Source organism: Kwoniella europaea, chromosome 1, assembly GCF_036810445.1.
Source record: "Kwoniella europaea PYCC6329 chromosome 1, complete sequence".
In the NCBI taxonomy this organism is placed as follows: Eukaryota; Fungi; Basidiomycota; class Tremellomycetes; order Tremellales; family Cryptococcaceae; genus Kwoniella; species Kwoniella europaea.
Genome location: NC_089487.1, coordinates 4,218,580 through 4,245,856, shown reverse-complemented (window position 1 = coordinate 4,245,856; position 27,277 = coordinate 4,218,580). Strand labels below are relative to the sequence as shown.

Genomic DNA, 27,277 nt, shown 5'->3' with positions numbered 1-27,277 from the left:
CTAATTAATCAGTATCGATTGAAGGATCGAAAGAATTTTGACGTTTCAAGATATGCTGATAATTTCCTTCCAGCACTTGACTTTCTTCTTGTTCCAGTCGATCTACTGAAGCCAAAGTTACTGGTAGTAGGTCGGATTGAGAATCTGCTGAAATTGTATCTTTGGGTGGGTCAGTGATGTATATATATATGCAATGTTCTCTAGTACCACCTTACTTCGAAATCGTCCAAGGGGAGGTAGATTTAGTCTTTTCGACAAATTCCCAACTTTTTCATCCCGCTTAAATGGGACAAGCAAGTAAGAAAAGAGAAAAAGACACGTGTACACCACATGGCTCACCCTCGTCTCGTCCTTAGAGTGACTGTTGACGATCATCTCCCAAGCTTGCTTGTAGCTCGATTATACGGATGATTACTATGCATAGATCTCACCAAGTCAAGACGCAGCAAGAGCATCACGCAGCCGAGAAAGATGGGAGGTGAGCTTGCGTATTCTGATCATGTCGCTCTTTAGCTAATCGCTTCCTTCCTCTGACCCCATCAGTCACCTTTTCTTCATTATGGTCGCGTCTATTTTCGAAACGAGAGACCAAAGTGTTGATACTGGGATTAGACAATGCTGGTAAAGTGAGTCTCATGGTCATAAACATTCCTTTACGTCCCTACTTTTCTTCTATAATCCTCTGAAACGGATCTTACTGAGTCTCTCGGTTCTCTTTAGTCAACGATACTCTATCGGATAACGATGGGATCCGTCGTAGCTTCCGCCCCGACCGTGGGATCCAACCATGAGATATACGATTACAAAGGTGTACGCTTCGGTCTGATAGATATAGGTGGACAGACGTCCCTAAGATCAAGTTGGTCGCAGTATTTCCTGGGCACAGAAGCGATTATATTGGTCATTGATTCGAGCGATAGTGCGAGATTGGGTATGGTCAAGCAGGAATTAATGAAATTAGTTGCAGATGAGGTAAGTTCACCATCAACAAAATGGATCAATGGCTTTATTCGCAAGGTTTTTCAAAAATTGATATTGTTGTTTTTCTTTTGGTAGCAATTGAAAACATCCCTTTTATTGGTGTTGGCGAATAAACAGGATTTACCCATATCGCAAGGACGTCTAACTCCTGCTCAAGTTTCCGAAGCTTTAGGTCTGACAGATCTCAGAGAGAGGGAATGGCAAATTATGGGATGTAGTGCGTTAACTGGGATAGGATTGTTTGAGGGTATGGATTGGTTAGTGGGTAAACTAGAAGCTAGAGGATAAGAGGTCATATCAAAGATAACAGCCATTCGAAAGAAGGGAAAAAGGGAGTGGAACCATTAGAATAGAAAGTCCATAATGAGTTATCCTTATCCCATTTACGATTTAACGCGATTCCGTCTCTTGATAAAGTATACATTGAGCACTTACACGGGCTCGAGTGATTTGCCATTTTTTGGATCTGGAACCTGTACGATTGAATGTATGTATAGAATGATATATCATGACATGTAAATTACCGAGATATCATACAAGTATCTATGAACCTACTGTAATCCGTACCTCTACCCATGATATCTTTCGTTTTGGGATGTTCAAAACAATCTAAAAACCACCACTCAGACCTACTCCACTCGTACCTCTTCCAGCTGCGCCTCTACCCAATCCAAACCACGTTCTCTCACCTCTCCAAACCAATTTACCTACTCTGACCACCTCTCTAGCGAAGATCTCACCGAATCCTAGGAAAACACCGTTCACAAAGGGTAATACGAGATTGATTCCGATAACAGCTAACACCCTTCGGAAGGTCAATTGAGAAGGGTTGAATAAGCTCAAAGTGAGTGAAGGAGGCTGTGAAGGTGGTTGTGGTTGTTGATGATCATCTCCTCGTTTAGAGGATGAAGAAGGAATATTGACAATATCCGATTCTTCAGAGTTCGATTGAGGTCTTGAGACTTCCTCTCCTGATGATCCGGATGGTGAACCTCGAGAAAGTTCTTCCCATGCGCCGGAAGTTGCAGAGTGTCTGGATAAGGTTGCTGATTCGGTCGGAGCGGTGGTTTGGCTTGCGGGTACGGGGTCTTGGAAGATTGGAGGGATGGGGTCGGTAGATCGAGTGGGATCGTAGGATAGCTGCGAAAAGGAGGAGTCAGATATATACTAGTAGGACAATGGAAATGAATTTATGTCAAGATGCAAGGTCTAATAACAAGAAGAGCGAGATCGCCCACTCACAGGCTTGGAAGCTTCCTTCTTCGATTGTTCCTTGCCCGTAGGACCCCTCACATCAGTCTCAGCCGTGGTCTTATCATCACCCTTTTTATCTCCAACAAGTTCCCAAGCTTCTTTGACTTTCTTCTCTCTATCTCCTCCATGTCCTTTTAGACCCCCCTTCCTGCTTTCAGCTTCACCTTCAAGTTCCTCTTTTAATCTCTGTTCATCTCTCTTTTTCTTCTCCTCTGCCAATTTGGCTTTTTTCTCCTTTTCCAACTCTTCTTTCATCTTCTTCTCGGCATCTGCATTTTCCTTTTCGATCCTTTGTCTAGTTTTCAGGGCTTTCTCTCTCGCGATGGAAGATTCAGCTTGCCATTCCCTGGTGTATCCCTCCAAGGTATCTTTCCATTCTGCCATTCCCTCGATAGGCTCCGAAGTGGCCGCGACGGTCTCTTCGGGGATAGCAGTGGGTTCATGGGCCGATTCACTGCCTTTAGTGGGAGGGGGAGGGGGTGGAGGAAGGTTGAATGATGATTCGAGGGCGGACTGGGAATCACCAGTGTCATTAGCTTTCAAGCGTTTTTTGAGGGGAGGATCGAATGAACAAGCGATTCCGAAGCACTCACGCCCAGGCTGTCTTCTAAGTTTCCGCTCATTTCTACAGTTTCTAATTCCTTTTCAGCTTCTGCTCTTGTATCGGACATGAGTCTATGCCAGTGAGGAGTAAGATGGTCTTTGATGAGGTATGGATGGGATCGGATGTGAGAGGTGTGTGTGTGAATGACGTTAAATTCACTTTTTTTTTGGGTATGAGCTGTTGAAATATCTGGAATTGAGTGAGCATGGCACGCAATCGAACCAGAGCCCATCCAGTTGCGGGGTCTCCACAGCACCCAACTATTCGGATAACGGCCTGGTGGAGGCAGGACAGAGCATGAACAGCATACGAGTAATATCAACAACGAAAAAGAAAAGCACAGCATAAGATCATCCCTCATCTCTCATCAGTCATCATTCGATCGTATAGATAACATCACAGATCATATGAAAGTGTATGTATAGTACCGATCTGACATACCTCGCCGACTCTACATCCCACAGAGACGAACAGACCTGTTAGCGCAATGTCAACTTGTCCAGTCTGTGGTGAAGTGCAAAACGCCGACCAAGGTGCTTTCGCCTACCATGTAAACTCGCATTTCGAAGCTGGACCATCAACACCCGCACCCCCTATCAACACATCCCAGGAGAATCCTACAATGTACGAACCAGAAGTTAGGTGAGCTCCTTTTCGCGTATGTCTATTGATGGATCTTAGCTGACACTTGTTTCAGCGACAGTTCAGATACAGATACTTGTCCAATATGTGATTTTCCACTATCGTTCCTCTCGCCTACCGAAGCTCAGACCCACGTCAATGGGTGTCTGGATGGACCACCCTTGTCTCCCCAGGCATCGCTGAAACGACGTCGGTCAATAGCATCTATCAGAGATGACGAGGAAGAGTTGGACCTGGATTATGATTTTACCGTCAATACCACTTCGAGCTTACAGAGTAGAAGGGATCAACAGGCGGATGATGAAGGGTGGGATGGACCGGCTAGACCTGGAGGATGGATGGACTGGACGGGAAGGAAGGTGGAAAGAGGTGATCAGTGGTAAGTCATATCACGGATCGTATTTTGATGAGACAGTGGAGGAAGCAGGATTACTGATGTAGGAGGAGAACAGGTGGGATCCTATCGGTGGCTCGACGACGGATATACCAAGTAACTTCTCACCTGGTAAGCTGATTGAGCAATGATGATGACACCATCGAAAGCATAGCTTACATTCCATCTCAGGTGTCATATCAATCCTCGCTCAGACATTACGGAAAGCTTCTCACCACGGTATAACCCGACAAGCAGTCCTATGTAGGGGTATAACGCATATCAAGGGAATATGGAAATTCGATATGGGTAAGCCTGCTTACATACATCTCCTCTAAACATATCACTTCCACAGGCATATATTTACACTGATCTATTGGTGATATTGATAGGATGGGGCTGCGGATATCGAAATGCCCTAATGTCAATATCCTCTTTACTATCCATACCGGCTTATCAGCCAATATTCGATAGGCAGAATAACGGTGCTGAGCCTGGAGTGAGGAGGGCACAAGGATGGATACAAGAAGCTTGGGAAGAAGGGTACGATCCGGAAGGTAAGAAGCAATTGAAGGGGGGGATCTTGGGTACGAGGAAATGGATAGGTCCTTCTGGTAAGTGATCATTCTGGTATGGTTGTCGCGATGTTCTTAGATGGCGAAGGATGTAGCTGATTAGATTGATAAACTAATAGATTTATATGCCATGTTCACGTACAAGGGTATACCGTGAGTCAGCTGTTTTATGCAGGTTGAAGTTAGACTGTCAGATAGCTGATGATATTTCGATAATGCCCATGCATTGCTACAGATGCGAATTATGTGAGCTATATTATTTTGTGCAGTCATCACAGTATACAGATGGCTCACGAAATGTTTAGACGATTTCCCCAAACCAAAAGATACGAAAGATGGATCTAGGACTGCACATATAGCATTGCAGAGATGGGTTAAAGCGTATTTTGTGGGTTTCTGAGCTGTTTTATTGTGGATATCTAGCTGATCACGGGCATATATCTAACCTAGTCCGATGAAATCGAACACCAGCCCAATGGCGATAGCAAATCGGCTTTCGACGTCTTGATGCGTACCCATGACGGAGGAGCCGGAAGGGGTGAGGTGATCAGGATATCCAAGAAATTCCCACTTATCCTTCAGGTGAGCTACGTGCATGCCCTCGAGTTTACGGTTCGGCTCATGAACATCCTTCCGTCTAGCATTCCGGCCATTCAAGGACTATTATAGGGTACGAAGAGAATTCAAGGGGTGATATCAATTTGTTGCTGTTTGATCCAGGAAGGTAAGTCCAATCTCACTTCGAGTCTGTCTCAACTTGGCATTCATCGTAACCGCTAATACGATTTTTATCATTTGATAAGATCGATGCCTAAGGATATCCGATCTACAGCCATATCGTCTCTCTCTCAAACTCGTCATCTACCCTCTTCCTCACACTCACACTCATCACAAATACATACCGACCACTCTACCTCTTCATCGTTTAGACCTAACATACTCAAAAAGCGATCATCATCCATTTCAGCCACGCACGAACCTGCTCGACCATTCTCCCCTCCATATACGAATGGTCGAGCGGAGATTGATTATTCCACAAGTCAATTTAACCTTACTTTATCGCACGAGGATCAAGCCAGTCATCCGAGAGGTGGAGTCACCCTTCCACATCCAGAGTTGGAGGATGACGAGGAGATCAGTTCGAGTGGCTGGGTACGTAAGAAATTATCAAAAGTAAGATCGACTACCTCAAAAGAAGGGGGAGCAGAAGGGTTAGATGTGATTAGAACTTTGAATTATTTCAGAGTGAATCTAAGTAACTTATCGAAACATACTGAATATCAAGTATTGGCTTTTACAGGACAAGGTGTATTGGATTTGGGTGAGAGGGAGAGGAGGAAAGTGGTTAGTAGTACTGTTGTTAGGGCGTAGTCAAGTATTTTGAGCACTAGTACATTCATTATGAGATATTTGGTATCTTATATATTTGATTGATATATAATCGTGTTGTACGCATGCAATCAGTTTCCTGTTAACCCAGATCTGAATACTGAAAGATGTATCCAGAATATCCTCTACTGGTATTTGATTCTGGATGCAGTCCTATGCCACTGAAATTTTACTACCGAAGGGTGCTCCATCGAGATATGAAAAAGAAAATTAAATGCATTGGTCCAGGATCCAGTCATTCATCATTTGTTATCGTTCATTTTATCATGACATGCGAAATATAAATCAACGTCAAAGAAAAAGAAAAAAAACAGTATAAATGGACAGCGAAGCGAAGCAGGCATCTAGCCGGATTTGCTTTGTAATTGTAATGTAGTGTATTGTATATTGAATTCTTTCTTTTCTTTCCTTTGTCAATCAAATCCCCTTCTTGCCTATATCCGCCATCATCAACCTCCTCATGGATAGTCTAGACTAAGCACCATACTGATTTCTCCTCACACCTCCGTATCTGGGACTTCCATTTCCCCCTTGATTACCAAACGGACTTTGACCCGTTTGACCAGTGGTATTACTCGAGCCATAAGGACCCGAATAACTTGCTCTCGCCTGATGTCCACCTGCCCCTCCCTCCTCCGGAGGAATAACTTGCATTACCATAAGAAGGTTGTAAAGGAGTATACATCATTCCCATCCCATTATTATCCCTCGAATCTCCAAAGGCATCGAAACTACCAGCTGCAGAAGCAGAATTGGGATTGGCGTTGGAAGTAGCAGCCGGTGGAGGATAGGTAGGAAGACCCGTCGTGTTTCCACTATAAGAAGTTCGATGATGATGTGGTGAAGGATCATATTCCCTTCTTGTAGACGAACCATACTCTGTATTATTATTGGTAGGTGGGGATACGCCTATATGAGGCTGCATTTGATAACTTTGATTTCCAGATGAACTAGGATGCGTCCTATGATTTCCATGTCCATGTCCTAGACTTTGACTTTGTTGATGATGATGAGTAGAATACGCATTACCAGGCATTAACCAATTCCCACCACCTGACGAACCAGCCAATTCAGCTTGTTCTTGTAGATATTCCAATTGAGGATAAGAAGCATTATGCAAGGACGATTGTTTTTGATGTCCTTGTTGTCTCTTTTCCCATTCCCTGGTAAAATCATCACGGTTCATCACCGGAGTGAGCGAGTTTCTAGTCCCGGAGGGATCTTGAGCGCTGAATTGGACTAATCTGGCCAAAGCAGGTGGGATAGCATCCATCTGATTGATGGTATTTGCTCTGTTGCGCGTAGCAGGGTAATACGAATTGGGAGGTGGATTGGTGGTAGACAAGTTCATGGCATTAGATGTGTTGCCAGGTTGACGTAGCTGAGTGTGTGAAGTGGATGAATTGAGAGACGGAACGCGCTGCTGCTGGTATGATGCTTGAATTGGTGGCATCTGCCATTGACCTGAAGGCTGTCTCTGACTTTGCTGAGCAGGCATTTGTTGGCTGGGTAAACGATGTCCTTGACTATAGACTTGTTGTTGAGATTGTTGCATATCGTATCCAGGCGAGAAAGGTCCAGGTCGAGGTGCGTTGGCGGCACTCTGTACTTGAGCGGTATACGATTGATGTTGAGCAAGTTGCTGATTATACGAGGCTGCATCGGAGTAGATTCGTTGCGCCCGAGTGGGAGTGGGATTCTGCACGAGACCACCATACTTCTTGCTGGATGAAGGCGATGCTGCAGTCTTCTCTGATGATGATGGCTGCGACGATGTTCGACTGGTAGGCGCGGTGGGCTATAACCGAGCATTGTCAGCGACCTGGCTCAATCTGTGCATAGCTGTCGAAGCGTACCTGGAATGGCCCAGTGAACTTCTCTCCGGTGATGAAAGGGTGTTTAGCAGCTTGCTGAGGCGACCATCGCTTGATAGGATCCATGTTTAGCAGACCTTCGGCGAAATCGACAAATGCTCTTCTCATAGCCATTTCTGCAATATTCACCTGTTAGATACATTGCATGATCTTGGCGATCAGTGTCGGACTCACCTTTATCGATGTCAGACTGTTTAGCACCTCTTTTACTGAAAGAATACTCCATGATTATATCTTTCAATTTGGTCTGCTTGAAGTACTGCTTGGAAGGTTGTTCATCCGTTCGATGTTCAGATGCGTATTGTTGCATCGATTTTAGCTTGTATACTTTCCGACCATAAGCATCGGTGGAAGTGTTGAAGAATTCGTGGGTCTGTTTTCCAACTTCCAGTAAATGCGTAGGTGGGTTACTGTCGTAATCAAGGGTGAATCAGCGATTAGGTCACATACGGGTATGATGGGAGGCGACTCACCCCAACATGTCGACTATCCTGGATAGCTGATTATATTCACTTGTACCAGGGAACAGTGGCAATCCCAAGAACAGTTCTACCACAATACATCCCAAGGACCACATATCGATGGCAGTTGAGTATGGTAAACCTAATAAAACTTCGGGTGATCGATAGAACCTTGATTGGATATATGTATATACAGTTTGCATTTCATGACAGGCTGAACCGAAGTCGATAATCTTGATTTGAGGGGATTGAAGGCTATGGGGTCGAGGACATCAGCTTGTGTTTGAGATGAACAGAGAATAGTATTTTACAAGTCACAATCAAAAGGCGATGATGATCGAGGATGAACACAATGAACCATGTGAAAGAGAGTCCATTGGTATACATTGGAAGAATAAACTCACGATTTCAACAATATATTCTCAGGCTTCAAATCACAATGAATCAATCTCGCATCTTTTAACACCGTAAGGCAATCCAACATCTGCCCTGTGAAGACTTTCACTAATTGCGTACTTAATCCCTTGAATTGATTCTGCTTGATGAGTTCGTACAAGTTTGAAGATAAACATTCGAATACCAGACATAAATGGTTCTTGTGGGTGAAAGAATCGTGCATCCTTAGGATATGATGACGATCGTTCGGGTCATGTTGGTTGTTCAACTAATATCGATCAAAGCCATCCATCAGTAATGGTCAAAGAGGGAAAAATAAATTGAAGACGACATACCAATTCTAAAATAGCCACTTCCATCTTACTCTGCTGCAAGTATGCAGGTTTATTCTTCACCACTTTGACAGCTACGATCTCGTGCGTACGCATATTCTGACATTTCACTACTTGTCCGAAAGTTCCTTGACCCAATACGTCGAGGATGAGGTATCTACATCAAGACATCCCATAATCAGCTTTCCATCTCTATAGCTCAGATCATATTGCCGCAAGGTCAAAACTCACCTATCACCACCATGTTCACCACCCAATACATCATTCACGTAAAGGATATAATCCCAATCCTCATTATCTGCTCCATCGTTATGCACAGGTTTACTAGGCTTCGTCAAGACCCTTCTGGGATTATCGGAAGTTTCATATCGGAAAGATGGATTGCATAAATTGTATGTCTGTGGTAAAGCTGTGGTAAGACATTTGAGGGGCTATAAACAAAGGACAGATGATATATGATCAGTACAACCTTTTTTGTATATCATTGTTATTCGAGATACTGTTTCACTCACACTGAGGTACTTTCCCGGAGCATCCGGATCCGCTCTCCTACCATTCGGTTGAGCATTCACTACAGGCTTCAAATCCGACCAATCGTGAATATTTCTCAAGCCCGACCTTGAGGGTGTATCCCTCTTACCGTCCCTTGAAGGTAAAGCGCCTCTTGAAGGGGCAAGTTCGTACTTCCCAGCGGGGGTAACAGGCTGACTGGCGGGGTATAATTGGTTAGACATCGATGCTCTACTGGTCGATGGAGGCGGTCTTCCTCCAACGGGAGAAGCGACCGGTCGGTTGGAGGAGGAAGAAGCTGTAGGTGGTGGAGGGTTGTTCCAACTCCTAGGTGAAGTAGGTAGATTCGCAACTTGAGGCTGCGGTGGTATACTTGGTGATTGCGAATTGGAAAATGCCGCTGTCGATGTGGATGTATCATAAGGATTCAATAGTGGTGAAGAGAGACTTGGACTTTCCCCTCCACCACTCAATGGAGCAGGTTTGGCGAATGGCGAGAGTTGATCCGAAGTTTTAGATTGGTATGAGCCTGTGGATGACATTCGTTGATTGATTGATGGTCGTCTATAATCCGTCCAATGACTTTGATCTGAGGAAGCAGCAGATGTAGGTCCAGGATCAGATCCTCTAGGTATATATGGATTGTTGGATTGGTATGCTGAGCTCGATTCGTTGGTAGCTTGTTGTTGACGAAGTGCATGAGCAGGTATAGGAGGAGGATTCATGGATGTATTGCTTGAATAAGGTTTACTGGGAGACATGACTATATCCCTACTTTGCTGAGCTTGTTGGGGTTGTCCAGAGTATCCATGATAACTCTGTCTTTGAGTTTGAGCGTTGTTGGAGTAATTGCCTGACCAATTGGATGATGAGGAAGCGACCGAAGGTATGGTGGATAAACCGCCAGGATTGATGTTATCGCTTACGTCCATATTACCAAATCCACTTTCCACATCATCTGATCTATACGCGAAAGGGTCCTTCTTCCTTGATCCTCCCAATGATGCGCTTCTTCCGAGGTAGCTGTGTGAGTGTGAGTTAGAAGGAACCGAGGCAGGAGGTGGCATTAACTCATCCGAAGTTGGCTGATGATGCTGAGGAAATGGTATCGATCCGTATGGTATAGCATTCTGATTAGGTCTCTGCGAGTTCGGCATAGGCGGCATATCCCCTCCAGTGGTGGGTACTCTAGGCGAAGCTGAGAAGGGGGAAGAGAGTATTCCTCCGGTATAGCTGGCCTGATTATTGCGATGAGCGGAAGCAGGTGGAGGAGGGGGGATCTGAGGTGGTCCATCTATGTTTGTCCTGATCGGAGGTAAGGTCGACCCTCCAGCAGCAGACGGATGATGATTGAAAAGAGGTAAAGAGAATGGGTCGTCTTCCATCTTGGAGTAATCGTGGTACGAGGAAGGACGAGACATGGACGGTGACAGTCAACTGAAAGGGAAAGTGCAAGGGAAGGATTGGGAAGGTTGCCCTGTCTCTTCTTTGGGAGCGATGGTCAGCTTGTTGCTGGACGAGACGTAAGAGACTGCGATGGGGTGGATTGAGCACCCGAGTGGAAGCTAGGTTGAAAAGATGGAAGAGATAAAATGTTCCGTCAGATGTTTGCAGCGTTACGAATGTCCAGGAAGAGTGAAACCTGCAACACCAAGACAATCACGGTCAACTCGGTGATCGATGCTGCAGTAAAGATCATAAAACTGAGAGTACAGAGGTGAGGCAGACTTACCTAGCTCTCCTATCCGGATGTCAGATTACACAGCTGATAGGACAAACCTTGTTCTTCCTCGCTCGCTTCTGATGGATCAACGTCGCAGTAAGATGATAGGGGGTTGAGTCGCGGAAATGGGAAGTGCGACAGTCAGGTAAGTTGACTGTTTGTTGATCGCTCGTTTTGAGGCTGCTTTTATATGAGGATGTATACGTCCATGTAGCTGTGACTGCTATGGAGGTGTGATAAGGTAGGGAAGTAGACTATATGCTATGTGCTTCGTACTGAACGTATGGTGTACGGTGCATGGTGCATGGTGCAGTAAGATGCACCTCATACGCGTGCCATGGTGAGTCAAGTGAGTGAGTGAGTGATTCAGTGAGTGACGTTGATACACTATGCTAAACTGATCGGACCCTTAATTCGTGGCACATCCCAGAACAGCACACCCATAGATCTCCTTTCATCCATCCTCATCATTCTCACAGTCATACCTCATCATGCACACAGATAACAGAAGTAGCATCATCTCATATGCCAAGCACAGTAGGAAATGATCCATTTTCATGGTAAATGCATCCGGGGGAATCACAATAACAAATAAACAATCTTTTCATGGTTGTACCTTTTTATTTCTCTAAAGTTTCATTGTTACAACTACTTCATCGCCTAAACGGGATGCTCGGCTTAATCACCTCTTCCTAACTTATCCAAAGCTCTAACACCTTGTTCATCCCATTCCTCTTTCGTCACCCAGAATGCCTCTTTGTCTTTCATGATATCAGCCAACACGGCTCCACCTAAGAATACCATGTGTTTCCTTCTTGGAGGGTCCTCGATTCGAATCTTGAAGTTCTGATGAACAAGAAAGATAATTTTGGTCAGATCGTATCCCCCGATTTTGCTTTGCGCCCTGCCAGGGCTATTGTCCGATGAAGTCACTTACAGATAATCTAGAAGCATCACCACCTAAAACCCTAGTAAGGTACAACTGTTTCATCTCCTTTTCCAATCTAGATGGGAAACCGGGGTACATCGAAGATCCACCAGAAAGAACGATGTGCTTATACAATTCTGATCGGGTATCCACAGCGGCTTGCTGGATAGTCTGGAAAAGGAGTTCTAAGAGAAGCAAAAATCAGCAGCTAGTCAACTTATATTGCGAGGTACCCACCTGCTACACCAGGTTGTTCGACATCGACCAGATGAGGTTGGAACATGCATTCGGGTGCTTCGTATCTTTCCGAACCGACTTTGATGACTCGACCGTCTGGGAGCTACGAGTACAGTATAACGCGTGAGTAATAGGCTCATATGAATCATCTTCAGCGAATCAAACCGTCTCTATTTTCGAAACGCTCTACCATTGTCTTCTTTTATATCACTTCTTACGATACACCTTGCATGACCAATCCATTCCATCTTCATATTCATCTGTCCTCCTATTGCTGGAAGATTAACTCACCGTATAATTCTCCACCAGGACTGTCGTCTCCTCCCCTAATTTCTTATCACTCTCCAGATCGTAACTCGTGAAGCACAAAGCCTCCTTGATTCCTCTAACAGTTTCGAAATCCGCTGTTCTCTCAAATGCATATCCTCTCATCAACAACAATTTGATCAAGTACCTGGTAACATCTCTTCCTGCTACGTCTAGTCTTCTGGTCAAGTGGGGAAGGGCGAATCCATCGTATACTGGTACGATGTGGGTGACACCGTCTCCTGAATCGACAACTACTCCTGTTTGGAGACCTACAAGGTAGAAATTCGTCAGCAGTAGTCCTACCCACGTTTGAAAGTGGACAAAGGCAGAAGAATGATCCCCAGAGGATGTTGACATCCCTCAAAGAGTGGATAGCGACATATATTATATATTTGGAAAGATGAAATGTCTGTGATATGGGGTACAGTCCCACTCACCCTGAGCATACAACGTCAATACCGCCTGAATAGCCACGTAGATCCCTCCAAATCCATACTGTTCAAACATTACCTCTGCCATCTTATGTCTATTCACTTTAGGGTTCATTGGAGGTTCAGTCAACAGTACCTTCCTACCTCTAGGATCGATCTGAAGCTTCTCTTGGAAAGTGTAATCCCATAAATGACCCATATCTTCCCAATTCTTCACTATACCATGTTCCATCGGTTGACTGACTTGCAAGAAACTTCTAAATTCGGATGCTTCATCACCGACCATTATATCTTTGATTTGGGACGTGCCGAGTCGTTCTTCCGCTCGGAGGATGGGTCGACCAACGACTGAGGGGAACACTGGGGAGAATAAGGATGTCAACTATGTCTATGTCTAGTCGCGTATGATAATTTGAGCGCCTGATGTGATGGATCCAGTATATATACACCGTGATAGCAAGAGACATATAGCTGCACTTCTTGACCTTGACATACTTACCAAATTCTGGAAAGTTGGATCCTGCATAACCACATTTTACAAACTATCTCATACATGATCAGCTACAAGTTACCATTTCCTTCACTAGCTGAAGTGATCGATTACTCACACCAGTACCGTTGTCCACGACGAGGGGGACTGAAGGGTCCATTGTAGGTCAAGAGCGATGAGTGAAGTGATAGGATCTAAAGCGACGCGATGGGCTGATGCAGTCTTCTTTCAAGTCGAGGGGCTACGGATGGCTTGAGGTGGTCTAAGTCTCTATTTGTATGGTGTTGTATATGTATGTGAAGCTTCTGACTGTCAACGGTCAACTGTCAACTGTCAACATCCACCATCCTATATCCCACATCGCCTCGAGTGGGATGAACGTCACCAAGCGGTAATCAACCCTGAATGAATGTTAGGCACGTGAAAGACCGGGCTCGCGCACCTAAGTATTGGGAAACGCGAATTGGGTGGCAATTCAACGAAAACACCAAAACATCTGCAATCGTCATCAGATTAGATAATTCACTCTTTCTCTCTCTATATATATACTAATATTCTGAGTTGCTCAGCTATCTAATTCAAATCATATTCAACAATCCACATTTATCTGCTGACAGTAGAAATACCGAAAAGCTACAGCCGAGAAGATGGTCTGTAAAAAGTGCGAAAAGGTAATTACCTACACCACACCTCCTTCGTCCATCCATAATCAATGATGGTCTTGTCGTCTGTCATCTTCTTCGCCCCATGTAAGAAATCATGGCTGACGCTGCTCGCCTACGTAGAAACTCTCAACAGTCGCCGCTCCCGACCCATTCCAACCTTCCTCCTCAACCCGTAAAATAGGCGAGAACAAGCTCCTATCCGCTAGAGCAAGAGCTTCACCATATGTCAAACCCGGTGCAGGTGGTGTCAAGAAAGGCAGTATAAATCCGTATGGAAACAAATGTATAGATTGTAAGGTCAGTTTGAGTGGATTTACCTTTGTTTGATACTATCCATACGTTACTGACACGGAACCTGTTTAGCAATCGGTTCAGCAGAACAACGCTTCGAGGTGTCAGAAATGTGCATATAAAAAGGTAAGTTCGGTATTTGTCGTACTTTGTGACTGTTCATCTTCTCCATTCGATCTTTTTTTTTATTACTTGATGGACATAAATCCTGAATTCGTAACTGACATGTTTGATTTTGGCTATGTTAGGGATTATGTGCGATATGCGGTAACTTGGTATTAGATACTTCTCGTAAGTCCAGATATTCCCACGCAAACAGAAGAACAGAAATTGATCATCACTCTGATTTGATATATATCTAGGTTATAAGCAAACTACGAAATAATGAAACAGAATAAGTTTCCCCACCCTTCGTTTCTTAGTCTCATTCCCTCAGGCCATTGTCCTCTCGTTTCAATCATAGTAGTCTATAATGTTGTATAACGATGATTTTGTAATACATCTTGAAATATTGAATGTCCATGTTGGATTTTGATGATCAAAACTGTATTACTGAAATCACCATATCACATATATAGGATAGAATGGATATCTCTCAACACGCATCATATACTCTCTATCATAGAGTGAATGTGACTGACAGATTCATCAGACAGAACCATTCATTATAGACATAATAAACATATACACATAGAAAAGCAAGCTATCTATATGAGCTACAAATTGAATTAGATGTCACTGTCACTTGTCACTTATCTCGTCTGATCAAACTACCAAACCTCTTCAACCCTCCACCCATACTCATACTCATTCTTTTTTCTTTTCCTCCACTTCCACTTCCATTTCCATTCTCATTACCATCCATATTCCTCTCTCCAACCTGTTGCTGCTGTTGGTTATAAGTATTCACATATTCCTCATCCCCCGTCCCAACCTCACTAACACTAGGTGGTGTACCCTTCTGAGCCAATCCCACCATCGACATTGCTCTCTGTCCCAATCCCATCCCCATCGCTGATAAACTCAAATTGGATGAACTATTCCAACTCGATCTCTTATCCCTGTCGGACGTTGACGGTGTCTTCCTTAAACTTCCTTGCGGCAGAACAGGTGTAAGCGTGGGTGTCTGACTACCATGTCGACTGTGGCTGTGTGTATGAATATTGGTAGGTATAGTATTGATACTTTCCCTGGGAGATGAAGTAGCATTACTATTACTATTCGCGGTATGTATACTCAGTACTCCTCCACCTCCAGTTGGACCCAATTTCAATTTAGGTAATTTGTAAGATCCAATTCCACTACCACGGGACGAGTTCTCGTAGTGGGATATGACAGGTGAATTGTAAGTGGGTAGAGGCAAAGGTGGTAAAGGATGATTAGGAGGTGAAGTAAATTCGAAATTGTTCTTGTTATGATCGAAAGACGGTGTATGATCTTCTGTGGAAGAAGATTCAGATTGTCGAGGTAAAAGTGATATCTCTTCGGAAAATGTTTTATAGAACTCTTCATGACCACGTAAGCAAATAAATCAGCGTGTGAATCGAATATATTACCAGACGAAGTATCCACTCACGAGTCCTTAGTGCCTCGTGGAAAGCTATGTCTTTACAGACCACTTTATGCACCTTCAAACTATCTTGAATCGATTTAACGTATGCTAAGATTGATAAACGAAGTTGATCCATCTCAGAGGTGAATTCGGGATGCTTCTGAACATAAATCCCATCAAGGAAGACCTGTGAATATGCAAAAATACTTCATCAGCTAACATCGTCAAACGCAGGTGACGATGACGAATCAACTGACCTTTCTATAAGTCTTGACACCACCACTGACGGGGGAATCAACGGCACCATTGATAGCTGTACCAAGTAATTTCGACCTGTCATAATTCAAGATCAGCTTTGCGCAGCCTTCTCGCTAGTTGGCTCGTAGCTTACTCGGGTAAATGACCGTTCTTCCCTTTACTCAAAGTTACCAAATCCTTAGTAGCTTTCTCAACTTCCATGATAGCCATATTGACAGGTGGGATCTGTTCGTATCTTATTTTGAAGATCTCACTTCTATTCAGAATACCCGGTAATTCCTCTTTAGCTATCAAGTCGATAGATCATCAGCTCCGATGTTCATCAAACTCCCTTATACGACAGCTGGATTTCCATCTTACTAGTAACAACCGTCTTTTCGGTCCAGGTAAGTACCACCTCCGATTCATCCTGATCCCTCATGTAAGGTCTTAAACTTGAAAACTCCCTAATATCATTATATCTCCAATGAGACTGTACGTTCTCCGCTACCCCGTCTGAGAAGATAGGTTTGGACAAGTCAGGTTCGGGCGTAAGCGGCGTCACCCATATGAGAGGTTCGGACGATTCTCGTGCGGATGAGGGAGGTGGGATTTTCGATCGATGTAAGGTAGCTTGAGGATGTTTCAGCTGGAGGAAATCGCAACTATGGGAAAAATTCACACGATCAGCTGTTGTCCGATATGGCTTATATAGCAGATATGTATGATAATCGCTTACAATTCAGAATACCTCTGCCACGGTCCACCTTTAACCACGAAATCTTTATCTTGGTTCAATTGTCCAAATTCGCCAAAGTAGGCCTAAAGGTATACACATATATCAGCTCGATATTTTGTGCCGTAAAATATTGTGTTCACTTACAACTCTGAAATACTCCGGTTTACCTCTACCTCCAGCACCTATCTTCTCCCACAGCGCAGCTTGATAATGCAACAGCTCTGTTAACTTGGCCACACAGTCAACTCCTGACATAATTCCAGGGCATGTTCGTAAGCTTCAGCTTCGGCTATACCAATCACAAGTAAATGTCAGTAAGCCCAGGATGTCATTATGTCCATTGACCGAGGGGGATTGACTCACCGAAATATCCAATAGCATGGTAATAAAGTGCTTCTTTCCTATGAAATTGATTCTGAGGTGGTAATCGCATTTTCACCTGTTCCCCAAGTTTCAATTCATCCAATAAATCGCTCTGCGAATCCCAACTGTATATCTGAGCATGTAATCGTATTGATAATCCAGCAGATAACCAATTCCTGTTCGAAACCGATATATCTACTAGTTGTTGGATAAATCTGATATAAAGATCGTTCCTACCTATCTTCTCTACGAAAGTCATCAATCGATATATCGCTGACATCTTTTCGTCGGACCATTCGACCGAATCGGGGATATCTCGGAGGGATAATAATAGATCGATGAACAATTCGATCTCATCGAGGAAGATTGATACTTTCTCCGTGAACGTATCATCGATAGATGGGGTCGATTCGAATACTGCTCGGAGTTGAGCAACGAAATACGCTCGCATTGTCGGATCACTAGCCGAAGATGTCGATTTCGATGCGAACTGCAAACACCACCATATCAGCTAACCATCCCTATTGCATAAAAAGGTTCGACCTACAAGTTTATCAAGTTTGGCAAAGATCTCAGTCTCGATTGTATCGAATCTCCCTTCAATGACATATTCCGCATATATCATCGAGAACAGGATCTCCACAGCAGTTTCACACATCACATCATGACTCGAAAGGCATAATCCCAATATTCGTTCGGCCAAGCCCGTGAATCGAGTTTGATACTGCACCACAGCCAGATGATCAGCTACTAGGAAGACTAACCTGGGCATGACAGCTGACTTACTCCTCCATATCTCAGTTCCACTCCATCGACTTTCCCATGCGGCCCGTCAACCGGCCACCCAATAGCATTCCACAATCTGCCCAATAGAGCCGCACCTTCATCTCTCAGATCCCCAGCAATGATCCACTCGGCTCTTCGACGCTGTTGAGTCATATCTTCCAATGCCAATTCCTCACTCCCGCAAAACTCGCAGAGCAATTCGAATAATTTGGTCCAAAGGGTGATATCAAACGAATCGGCATTTTCGATAGGTGGGATGAAATGTTCTGATTCTAGCAACGGTGTGAGGGTAATTAAGAATTTCGAGATTGATGAGAATGACATTAGAGATAACGTCAACCATTGTTTGGGAAAGGCCGAAAATCCAATGACAGATGAACAGAATGCGAAAGTCGATTTCAGAGTGTCGCTCAACGAAGATACCCCTTCGATGTCTAATACTTCGTTTAGCCATCTGGTTATATTGGGCCTAGGTGATGATAGGATCAAAGTAAGGATTACAACGGCAGTCTCAGCCAATCCGCAATTGAAGGTTTCGGAAGATGGTAGAGCATCTTGCCCAGCATTTTGTTGTCTTTCCAATAATGATGGAGGAGGTAACTCGGATATAAGAGCGAATGGATGAGTAGAAGGGAATACGTCGGGAGTGGACTTCCATATAGTCGATGTTGGCGAGGACCTTTGACGATTCAAGGTGACTTTTGTTTTTGCGCTCAAAAGTTCAAAGTATGACTCGTGTAGACTTCTTCCATATATCAGCGAAAAGGCTACGAATGACATCTACCTTAGGAAAAGATCGTACTCACGTCGGCAAAAGGGTTAAACAGTACTCTATGTTATCCTCTTCTTGTATCCTCAGCGTGGTATCATCCTTGATCAGGGGCGAGTCGAGCCATTCCTGCAACTTGTTCACTGTCCAAGCGATGACCTAAAATATCGAGTATCAGCTCATCTCCTCACTTAGGTGGTAAAAAAGTCTCGTTCAGCTCACCGTAACAGCCAAGCGATTACATTCCAGCCATCTAACCCTCTTTCCATCCTTCGTAATCTGACTATCATCTTTCCCTATAGTCCTCAATTCATCAAACGAACCAAGGTGGGGTTTGACCCATCTTACAATCGCAGGTACGAGTATCGATCTACTCTCTGCACTTTCAAACACATTCTTGACCACTTGTAGCAGTAGAAGCAATTTGTGTATTGCTATACTTCCAGTAGCGAAAGTGAGGGTATCGGCGAATTCAATCACCATTTCTGCGATTTCTAGCGGTTGGAATATCCTTGATAAGTCAGGTAGGATGTCGGCATAATGCTGTACTGCTAATGTCTGCGTGCCTATCAATTGCTTTTCGTTCGATCGCATCAACGAATTGATCTCTTCTAGAATGGACTTGGTCTGGGAGCGGAATTCCGATTCGATATGGGTGGACGTAGCGTCTAGACCTATACCTCTAGCTCTATCATGTTCGCGCGATCGTATGATGAACCTAAAGAATAAATGCCAAACTTTAAGGAAAGCTCGATACTCCGTCGTGAAAGGGGTAGACATCACTTTTTCCATACATCTCAACAAGTTGAATGCCGATGAAGGATAGTGATATTGGGTGTCGATGTATAGGTTGAAAACATTCTTGAAGTTCGGGAATCTTCTATCGGAAGTCATAGCGAGCACTTTGATTAGCGACTTGAGGATCAATAGCTCAACTTCGTCTTGACGAGCTCCGTGATCCGTGCACAAGATCGAGAATAGAGCATCAAAGACTGAAGGCACGAATTTGGCGATCTCATCTTCGGAGACGAAACTGAATAATTGGAGGGTCGAGCATAGGACGTCGATGTTGCCACCACCAGAAGTGTGCCATACGAACAAAGCTCGTAAAGTGTTGTCTTGAGTTTGTAGACTGGAGCAAAGGTATGTTCGAAGGGTGACTCGATCTCGAAGGGGGATGAGAGATCTCATAAGCGTCGGTGAGAGTTCAGATTCCGGTTGAGCCAAAGCAGGTGCTTCGAGATAAGCATTTGGGGTGGCCGGAACATTCCTTTCGTTCTTGTACAGCATCAGATCATGATCACCGTCCTTTATACATGCTGTTCCGTCAGCCAGAGGTAAGTAAGCAAAAGCGAAAGGCTGTTCTAGCTCCGATGGGTCAGGGTTCAGATGTCGTTCTTTCCCTCTTGACCGGAATGTAAGGAATAGATGGTATCCTTCAGCTTGAGCTGATGCCGGTAAAGATATTTTGACCAATTCCCCAAAAGTCGGTCGATCGTTTCGGTGGAACACCAATGAGTGATACTGGGCTACAGGGGGTTCCCCACATCCACCAGCTACCATCACATCAGGTACAATCAGGCCGTCTCCGCGTCGCACCTCCATAGTGACTTGCACATCACCTTGATAGGTAGGTATGACAGATTTCCGTACTCGTATCGATCCTCCTGGATTTGTAGGTGCAGGAGTGAAAACCGCCGACCAGAGCTTGACGTAGAGGTCGTTTCGGATGGTACCGGGGTATACCACATCGGGAAAGCCCAGACGTGCTGAAAGCGGGATATCGAGGAGAAGGGAGGGATGTTCACGTATGACTTGAGGGGCAGGACCTTGAAAAACTTTCAAGCTAAGGGCGATGGCTTCCGCTCTGCAAAGCAAGTGTCAGCTGTGCTATTTATGCATTGAAATCAACACGCGGAACCCAGCTCACCTTGATGATGTGACGTATTCCTTCACTCGGTTGTGAACAATGTTTTCATGCAGAGTAGCAAAAGTAGCTTCATCTTTAGGGAGATATATAGGTACGTGAAATTCAACTCCCGTGCCCATTTTGTCCGTTCCATCAGCGAGGAGCCTAGTCGAAGGTGGTAATTGGAGTACAGCACATCCCATCGGACGACGAAAAGTAGGTTTCCCTTCCATCGAGCTCGAATGACCATTAGCGGTATATGAAGTATCGATGGTGGGTGTTCTTTGACCACCATATCCGGATGTGACCGAGAAAGAGTCGTCCGTCAATGTATCCAGCATTGAGGGGTTTCCGTGCGCTGCACTTCCTTCTGAGATACCATAAAGACTCGTTCTTCGACCTGCAGCAGGTCTGATAGCCATCGATCCACCTCCCTGCCTCATCTTCATCGCTCCGTTTCTCACTATTCGACATACTAGATAGATGTCATGAGCTAGATCAACGAGTTTCAAGTCGACAAACAGGGTTCGTAATTTTCCCAATCGATGTTCACCGTCTCGAGCGGGACTACCAAGATGGTTCAGTATTAGACAGAACTCTTCGGTGACAAATCGACTTTCTGCTTTATTGTACAATGAGAAGAATAGCTCGGCGGTCTCTCCGGGAGCACATGGATTCGCAATGAACGCCCTGACGTCAAGGAAGCAATGATAGTAGGATCCGGATGTAGATGGCTGAGTAAGACCAGTGGCGGTAGCATCGATAAGGGAGAAAGGTTGGGCAGAATGAAGAGTCGGACGAGGATCAATCAGACTGGGAAATTTGCCAAATAGATTATCGAGGGGTATCAGATCGATATAGGCCAGCTAGAGGTATTGTCAGCTTGACGCGTTCACGAACAAGGGAGAACGAAGCAGCTGACCTGGACTTGATACACATAGCAAGCTATTCCTCCCACCCAGCTCGCGCCGGCATAAGCTCTTTCCTTATCTACCACCATGACACTCCCATCTTCCAGACTCCTGACTATCACCTCTAGCCCTTGCGCGACATTGCATTTGACCAGTCTAGAAACGCATTCTCGCCTTATACGAACAAGCTCATCTCCGCTGAGAGTTTGCGATAAGAGTTGCCTTCGACCTAGAAAAAGGGCATCGATATGTTGCATGACGGTACTAAATAGTCGGTATTCTCGATTAGCTAGATAAGTAGGTAGACGCTGTATGTCATTCCATCAGCTATTTGACATATCGCTATGACAACCCGTCGACTCACTCCGTACCACTCCCTTATCGCACAGGCTATTTCATCTACCAAAGGCCATTGTTGTCCCGCTACCGTAGAATCTCCAGCAGTCAGTTTCGGTAAAGGTGGTTGTTCTTTGTTTTCTTCTTCCATCTGAGCTAATTTCGATTCCAGTATAAGGGATTTTGGTCTATTCGACCTCAAGCCATCTCGCTTCCCCAATGATGATCTTCGTTCTAACTTATTGGAAGATAATCCTCCATTCTGAGCTTCGACATCCACAACATCTCCTTCTACTTCTTTCTCCCTCTGAGGACTTGACACATCAGTCCCTTCACCTTCTTCCTCTTTGACCGTATCCATCTCCCCAACCCAGCTCGGATTGGCATTACGAGCTTTCTCCTCTGCAGCTCTGATAGCTCTTTCGTACGCCTCGGTGAGTTCACCATTATCGTTGGATGCACCCGGTCGTACATGTACAGCTGCTGCCGGGAATATACCGATCAATACAGATGGTTCGGGTCGGGGGAACGTAGCTGAATGGGCTGCGGATGAAGATGGTGCAAGTGATGGTAATGAGACAGCTTGCACGACGTATCTATCGGATGGTTCAGCGATGGTCCAATCACTAGTGAGAAACTGAAAGCTCACCCTCTATACCATAGATCTCCTCTCCCATCTTCCTCCAAACTACATTTGTATTCCTCAAAAGCGAAGAACTCATCTCCTATATCCAGTGGTACTTCATACGCATTCAGCCTTCCTTCCCCTTCCTCATCCCCATTGTGTCTTATCCCACTCCACGAGAATCTATTTCTATTTTTCGTACTCTTCTGATCGTCTGTCTGAGCTGTCACTGGAGTGGGAGGAGGGGAGCCATCAGGCTGATAAGGGTAGATGCAGAATCCCGAATGGATATAAGGCAAAGGCTGCCAGGAGCCTGTCAACCTAAGAAACGAGCACCATATGAAGTCAGCTCATAGTATGTACCAACCAAGGTGAGTGGAAACCGATATACCGCTGGCGTGAAGGTCCAGGAGCCGAAGATGATGAAGAAGAGACAGAACCGAGTCCCAAAGCTGAGGTTGAAGCTGACGAGAGATGGCTCATTTCGGATAACAGTGAATCAGCAATGCTACGTGGTATCTTGGGTATCTTGATGTCGGGTACTGTTCCATGAGAGCTGGATGTGGTATAGAGTCAAGAAGAGAATGAGATGGCAATCCAAGCAGGACAGATTGTGAATGATAGCTGAAATAGCAGACATGGATGGATGAATTAAAGCTGTATGTTATTACGCTCGGGACTGGTAAAACCGTGCCTGATATCATCGATTATCTATTGACACGTTTGAGATTGAGACTGCAGCATGTCTCTCTGGTACCAAGTACATTACATTGATATTCATAGCACACACATATATAATCAAGATATGAATCATAATTCTGAACTACCCCGACAAGTGACCAGAGAGGAAGAGAGAGGGATGAGAGCCATCATGTAACCGAATTTATTTGGTTTGTTTATATGTATCGAGTTTATAGGTGAAGAGTTTGGAATTTACAAAAGAGAGGTAAAAAGAAGGGAGCAAGCAAGCAAGCAAAGAGCTTGAATTGGTGGACTGGGTCATGGAAATATCGTCGAAAGAAAGGTAAGAAACAGAAATGTTTGTTTTGGTGTGTTGTGTATTGACATCGAATTTTGTTGTTAAACGAAAGTAAAATGGACAATTGCCTTGTTTGGAGTTTCCATTTGTTCTTTCTGTTTGGTCTGAATTTCAGTTTCGATGTTCTTTCTCAATATGTTGTTTGTGGTATTGGTATTGGTTTATTGGGTGAAGAAAGCAAAGATGACAAAAATGATTGATGATTAAGCAAACCAGTCAAAACGGAACGAAATGAAATAAGCGACAAAGATTTGTGAAAATAAGATTAATATCAATAAATGGTCTTTAGGCTCTCTCCCTCTTTCTCGTCATCCTCCTATATTCTAAAAAATCAGACGAAAGCCTCGGGAGGTATAGTTCCTCTAATCTCCTCAAAGTTCTTCAAAGCAGCTTCGAAATTCCAACTATTCTGTTCCAAGCACATTGCGGAGAACTGCGCGTTCATCCCTGTTCGTTGAGATAATTGGGCCACAAGAGCATCGTTACCTGCTGCAGGTGTCGATGTAGGAGGAATGATCGAAGGTGGTTGAATAGTCACTCCATGAGTCGCCAATGATCGATTACGCTCATCGAAGGCGAATGTACCGAGGTATGAGTGGACGGTCATCGTGTCGGAAAGGATGATAGCGGGCCATCCAGCATTGGCAGCACTGGAATGTAGATCAAGTAAGCTTTCTACCTTATATGACGTGGCAAGACAACTCACGGTGAGCCTGGTGGAGCAGGAGACAAGATGAATGTCCTTGAAAATGATCTATATGTCCCTGAAGGCACTACAATGACTAATCGTCAGCTTTCATTTACCGCTTTTCAGAGGAGCTGACGTACTCTCTTCGAACTCTCCTTGAATCATCAAACACAACTTGGTACTTGCACCTTCCCCATCCAACACCCAAGTATCGAAACACCATTTCTCGGGATCCGACAAGGGGTGTTTTGTCTTGGGAACAATCTTATTCCACCATCTCAGCAGTCGTTCTGCATCAGCAGGATTATGTAAACTGTCCATTCGCGCTTTGATACTGGTCGTTCCTCTGAAGAAGTTTCGACTTGGTAGACTGATCCATGCTTCGAATGATACAGGTTGGGGTCGGTTGGCACGAGTTTTCATCACTTCCACCTGATTAGCGGATCGGGAAGGCAAAGTATTGGCAGAGATGGAAATAAGTGCGTTGGGAGCGTATCCTGGTATGAGCGCATTTCGATCGGTATCGAAGAGAGTGAAGTATCTGTTGGAGTAGGTTAGCAGCTGGAAGTGTTCTACGAGGTAGGGATGACTTACTTCGCGCAGAATTGCATTGCAGGTTCTTTAACCCCTTCCTCACCGAAAGCAGGTTGCACATCACACGGGAACGTGAATGGCTTCGCAACGGAAGCAGCTTTCTGCTCTTCGGAGAGTCTGACTTTGGGCTTTCGATCGATAGGCAGTATGATCCGCTCCAACTCGATACCGTCCAAAATTCGTAGCCCGGGGAATCGACGTAAGATATCGCTGTGTGATCTGTCAGTATTTTCGTCTGTCATGAATTGAAAATCACGTACTGTTTGTAAATGTTGGGACCATCAGGTTGTTGAAGCATCTTCTCTCTGAAGAAGCAACCATTCAATTTGATTTCCACAAGACTTTTCAAACTTCCAGCACCCGCTGTAGCTTTACCCTTCTTCTCACCAGCAGCTCTGAGATTGTCCAGTTCACCAATGTTCTTGATGGGATTACCGCTCAAGTCGAGAGCTCGAATGTCGGGGAGTGTCAGCGGAAGTTTCGACAGCTGAGCAAGGTGGTCGAGGTTGTTGTTGGCTAAACTGAGGGTAAGGACAGTAATTCCAGCACCCTGAAGAATTATAAGCATTATACTAAGTACTAAAGATTGTCGCTTGAAGTACCTTTTGGACTACACCCTCGATGATTCTCCAGAAGACTGTTCCTGCATTGGGAGGTGCGTTCGGATGACCAGGTGGCAAAATACCGTTTTCTTTGAGCCAGGGGTCATTTGGTAAATTCTGTTCATCACTGCATCAGTTTGCGATCCGTCAGAGACATGTATGCTCACCACTCACCGACATATCAAGTATCCCATCTCCAATTACCCTCTTTCTAATCCATTCTTTCATCTCTTCACCGTGAAGTTTCTTGGTGAGTTCGGATTTAGAATGTTCTCTTTCAGCTTTACCACTTATAGTCTGAAGCTGTTTGATGACTGGCGGTGTTCCAGCTGGATTTCTAGCATTGTTTGAACCATTCCGAGGATATCTGCCATCCCTACTACTTGATGATGCAGGGGTCATTCGAGACGCTAGTGATCCGGGTTTCTGGTATGGTTTGTTGTTTGCGTTGTTTGAAGGGTGATGTCGTCCAGTCTGTCGGTGGACATGTCGAAAATGAGTTTGACGATGATTGAACCGAAGTGGTGATGGGGTATCCGGCAAAAACGGAATGTCCGTATTTATGTTGGGTGGTCGTTGTCGAAAGCGATGTGGATTGTTATTTTGGGTTATGGTTCGAATAGTTGAGAAAAAAGAATCATCCGGACGGGTGAGCATGTTACTAGATCCAGGTTCAACGGCGGAAAAGGCTCGAGGGCGCATCGTGATAATGAATGAAATTGATCCAGACTAAAGACATAATACGAGTATAGAGGGATGAACAACCCAAACTGAGAAAGAGGTACCGAATCAAGCCCATACCCAAATGACTAGTTGTCCACGAAGGAAGACCATACAAAGGTTGTTATGTCACAAGTATGAATGGAAGCCCTCGGCTTGAGATCAGCACCATGAACGTGCAAAGGATGGTAAATCCTTTTTCTATCTCTTTGATCCGGTATTGAGGACGAGCAACGATGTGGTGTTTGACCTTGAGCATATATACAGTTGAGCACCAACGGAAGAAGGATACCGAGGTGAGACCGGGTGGCGAGTTCGTGACTGCAGCGCCGGGATCACACATCGTGTGTAACGTCCTCTTTTCGATGTGCTTCTGATATGTACAACAGACTGCCTGAAAGGTAAAATATCTTCTTCTCCCACGAGCTATCCCTCGAGCCTTGTATATGGTGATGTGATTTTACTTACCTGATCAAGAGGACCAGCAGATCTAGCACCTCTTCTCCCTCCTCTGCCCACTCTCCCTCCGTTGTTGGTCCCATCAAGCTCCATCCCTTGTTCTCTGGTGATTCCAGCACCTCTCAGTGCGGAGCTCAAGCTCCGGGTCGAAGGTGCACCGGTAGCTGAGCCTCTGATGGAGACTGACGTAGATGAGGAAGGCGCATTGTCCTGTTGGGTGTTGTTGAAGTTGGCAAGAGCCTGTTGGAAGGCAGCCATGTTGATGTCTGTGATATTGGACAGAAAAGATGAAAGGGGCACGAGTGAGGTGATACTTAGCTGGCTGACGCGAGAGTGGACAGAGGGGCGATGCGGTGTGTCTGATATCTGCTTGTTGTATGTGGGGATGAGTCAATGGTTTAGCAGATGGGAATGGAATGCTTTGGTGAGAAGAAAAGAGAGAGAGAGACTGAGAACAATAACACAAGGTTGTATCGCATAAGA

General features: G+C 44.8%; 8 protein-coding genes across 8 annotated transcripts; 3 read left to right on the top strand and 5 right to left on the bottom strand.

Moving 5' to 3' along the window:
• Positions 1–471: 471 nt before the first annotated feature.
• On the top strand, positions 472–1,269 carry V865_001607 (uncharacterized protein; the record flags this gene model as incomplete). The annotated part of the gene is made up of 4 exons (XM_066225424.1): positions 472–478; positions 544–626; positions 721–972; positions 1,057–1,269. The coding sequence occupies 4 exons, from the start codon at positions 472–474 to the stop codon at positions 1,267–1,269; spliced, it is 555 nt and encodes a 184-aa protein (XP_066081521.1).
• A 321-nt stretch (positions 1,270–1,590) lies between these two features.
• On the bottom strand, positions 1,591–2,906 carry V865_001606 (uncharacterized protein; the record flags this gene model as incomplete). The annotated part of the gene is made up of 3 exons (XM_066225423.1): positions 1,591–2,121; positions 2,224–2,748; positions 2,829–2,906. 3 exons carry the CDS (start codon positions 2,904–2,906, stop codon positions 1,591–1,593), a joined length of 1,134 nt encoding a protein of 377 aa, XP_066081520.1.
• A 420-nt stretch (positions 2,907–3,326) lies between these two features.
• Positions 3,327–5,800, top strand: V865_001605 (uncharacterized protein; the record flags this gene model as incomplete). Its single annotated transcript, XM_066225422.1, has 10 exons — positions 3,327–3,481; positions 3,537–3,860; positions 3,934–3,986; positions 4,047–4,163; positions 4,247–4,468; positions 4,549–4,582; positions 4,715–4,817; positions 4,880–5,011; positions 5,071–5,153; positions 5,233–5,800. The coding sequence occupies 10 exons, from the start codon at positions 3,327–3,329 to the stop codon at positions 5,798–5,800; spliced, it is 1,791 nt and encodes a 596-aa protein (XP_066081519.1).
• A 492-nt stretch (positions 5,801–6,292) lies between these two features.
• V865_001604 (uncharacterized protein) lies at positions 6,293–10,776 on the bottom strand (the record flags this gene model as incomplete). The annotated part of the gene is made up of 9 exons (XM_066225421.1): positions 6,293–6,365; positions 6,439–7,616; positions 7,675–7,808; positions 7,867–8,102; positions 8,166–8,408; positions 8,558–8,817; positions 8,885–9,038; positions 9,113–9,312; positions 9,394–10,776. The coding sequence occupies 9 exons, from the start codon at positions 10,774–10,776 to the stop codon at positions 6,293–6,295; spliced, it is 3,861 nt and encodes a 1,286-aa protein (XP_066081518.1).
• A 1,016-nt stretch (positions 10,777–11,792) lies between these two features.
• On the bottom strand, positions 11,793–13,669 carry V865_001603 (uncharacterized protein; the record flags this gene model as incomplete). Its single annotated transcript, XM_066225420.1, has 7 exons — positions 11,793–11,960; positions 12,052–12,227; positions 12,280–12,382; positions 12,571–12,857; positions 13,026–13,379; positions 13,519–13,561; positions 13,628–13,669. The coding sequence occupies 7 exons, from the start codon at positions 13,667–13,669 to the stop codon at positions 11,793–11,795; spliced, it is 1,173 nt and encodes a 390-aa protein (XP_066081517.1).
• A 487-nt stretch (positions 13,670–14,156) lies between these two features.
• On the top strand, positions 14,157–14,850 carry V865_001602 (uncharacterized protein; the record flags this gene model as incomplete). Its single annotated transcript, XM_066225419.1, has 5 exons — positions 14,157–14,180; positions 14,295–14,471; positions 14,538–14,591; positions 14,714–14,756; positions 14,828–14,850. The coding sequence occupies 5 exons, from the start codon at positions 14,157–14,159 to the stop codon at positions 14,848–14,850; spliced, it is 321 nt and encodes a 106-aa protein (XP_066081516.1).
• A 363-nt stretch (positions 14,851–15,213) lies between these two features.
• On the bottom strand, positions 15,214–23,175 carry V865_001601 (uncharacterized protein; the record flags this gene model as incomplete). The annotated part of the gene is made up of 18 exons (XM_066225418.1): positions 15,214–15,971; positions 16,042–16,204; positions 16,275–16,350; positions 16,409–16,562; positions 16,636–16,919; positions 16,994–17,076; positions 17,138–17,175; positions 17,247–17,282; positions 17,357–17,846; positions 17,904–18,080; positions 18,143–18,884; positions 18,949–19,070; positions 19,134–20,778; positions 20,842–21,686; positions 21,743–22,039; positions 22,096–22,663; positions 22,717–23,013; positions 23,084–23,175. 18 exons carry the CDS (start codon positions 23,173–23,175, stop codon positions 15,214–15,216), a joined length of 6,867 nt encoding a protein of 2,288 aa, XP_066081515.1.
• Positions 23,176–24,062: 887 nt separating this feature from the next.
• Positions 24,063–27,052, bottom strand: V865_001600 (uncharacterized protein; the record flags this gene model as incomplete). The annotated part of the gene is made up of 8 exons (XM_066225417.1): positions 24,063–24,381; positions 24,438–24,504; positions 24,560–24,960; positions 25,014–25,223; positions 25,274–25,563; positions 25,616–25,732; positions 25,790–26,089; positions 26,804–27,052. The coding sequence occupies 8 exons, from the start codon at positions 27,050–27,052 to the stop codon at positions 24,063–24,065; spliced, it is 1,953 nt and encodes a 650-aa protein (XP_066081514.1).
• Between the last annotated feature and the right edge of the window lie 225 nt (positions 27,053–27,277).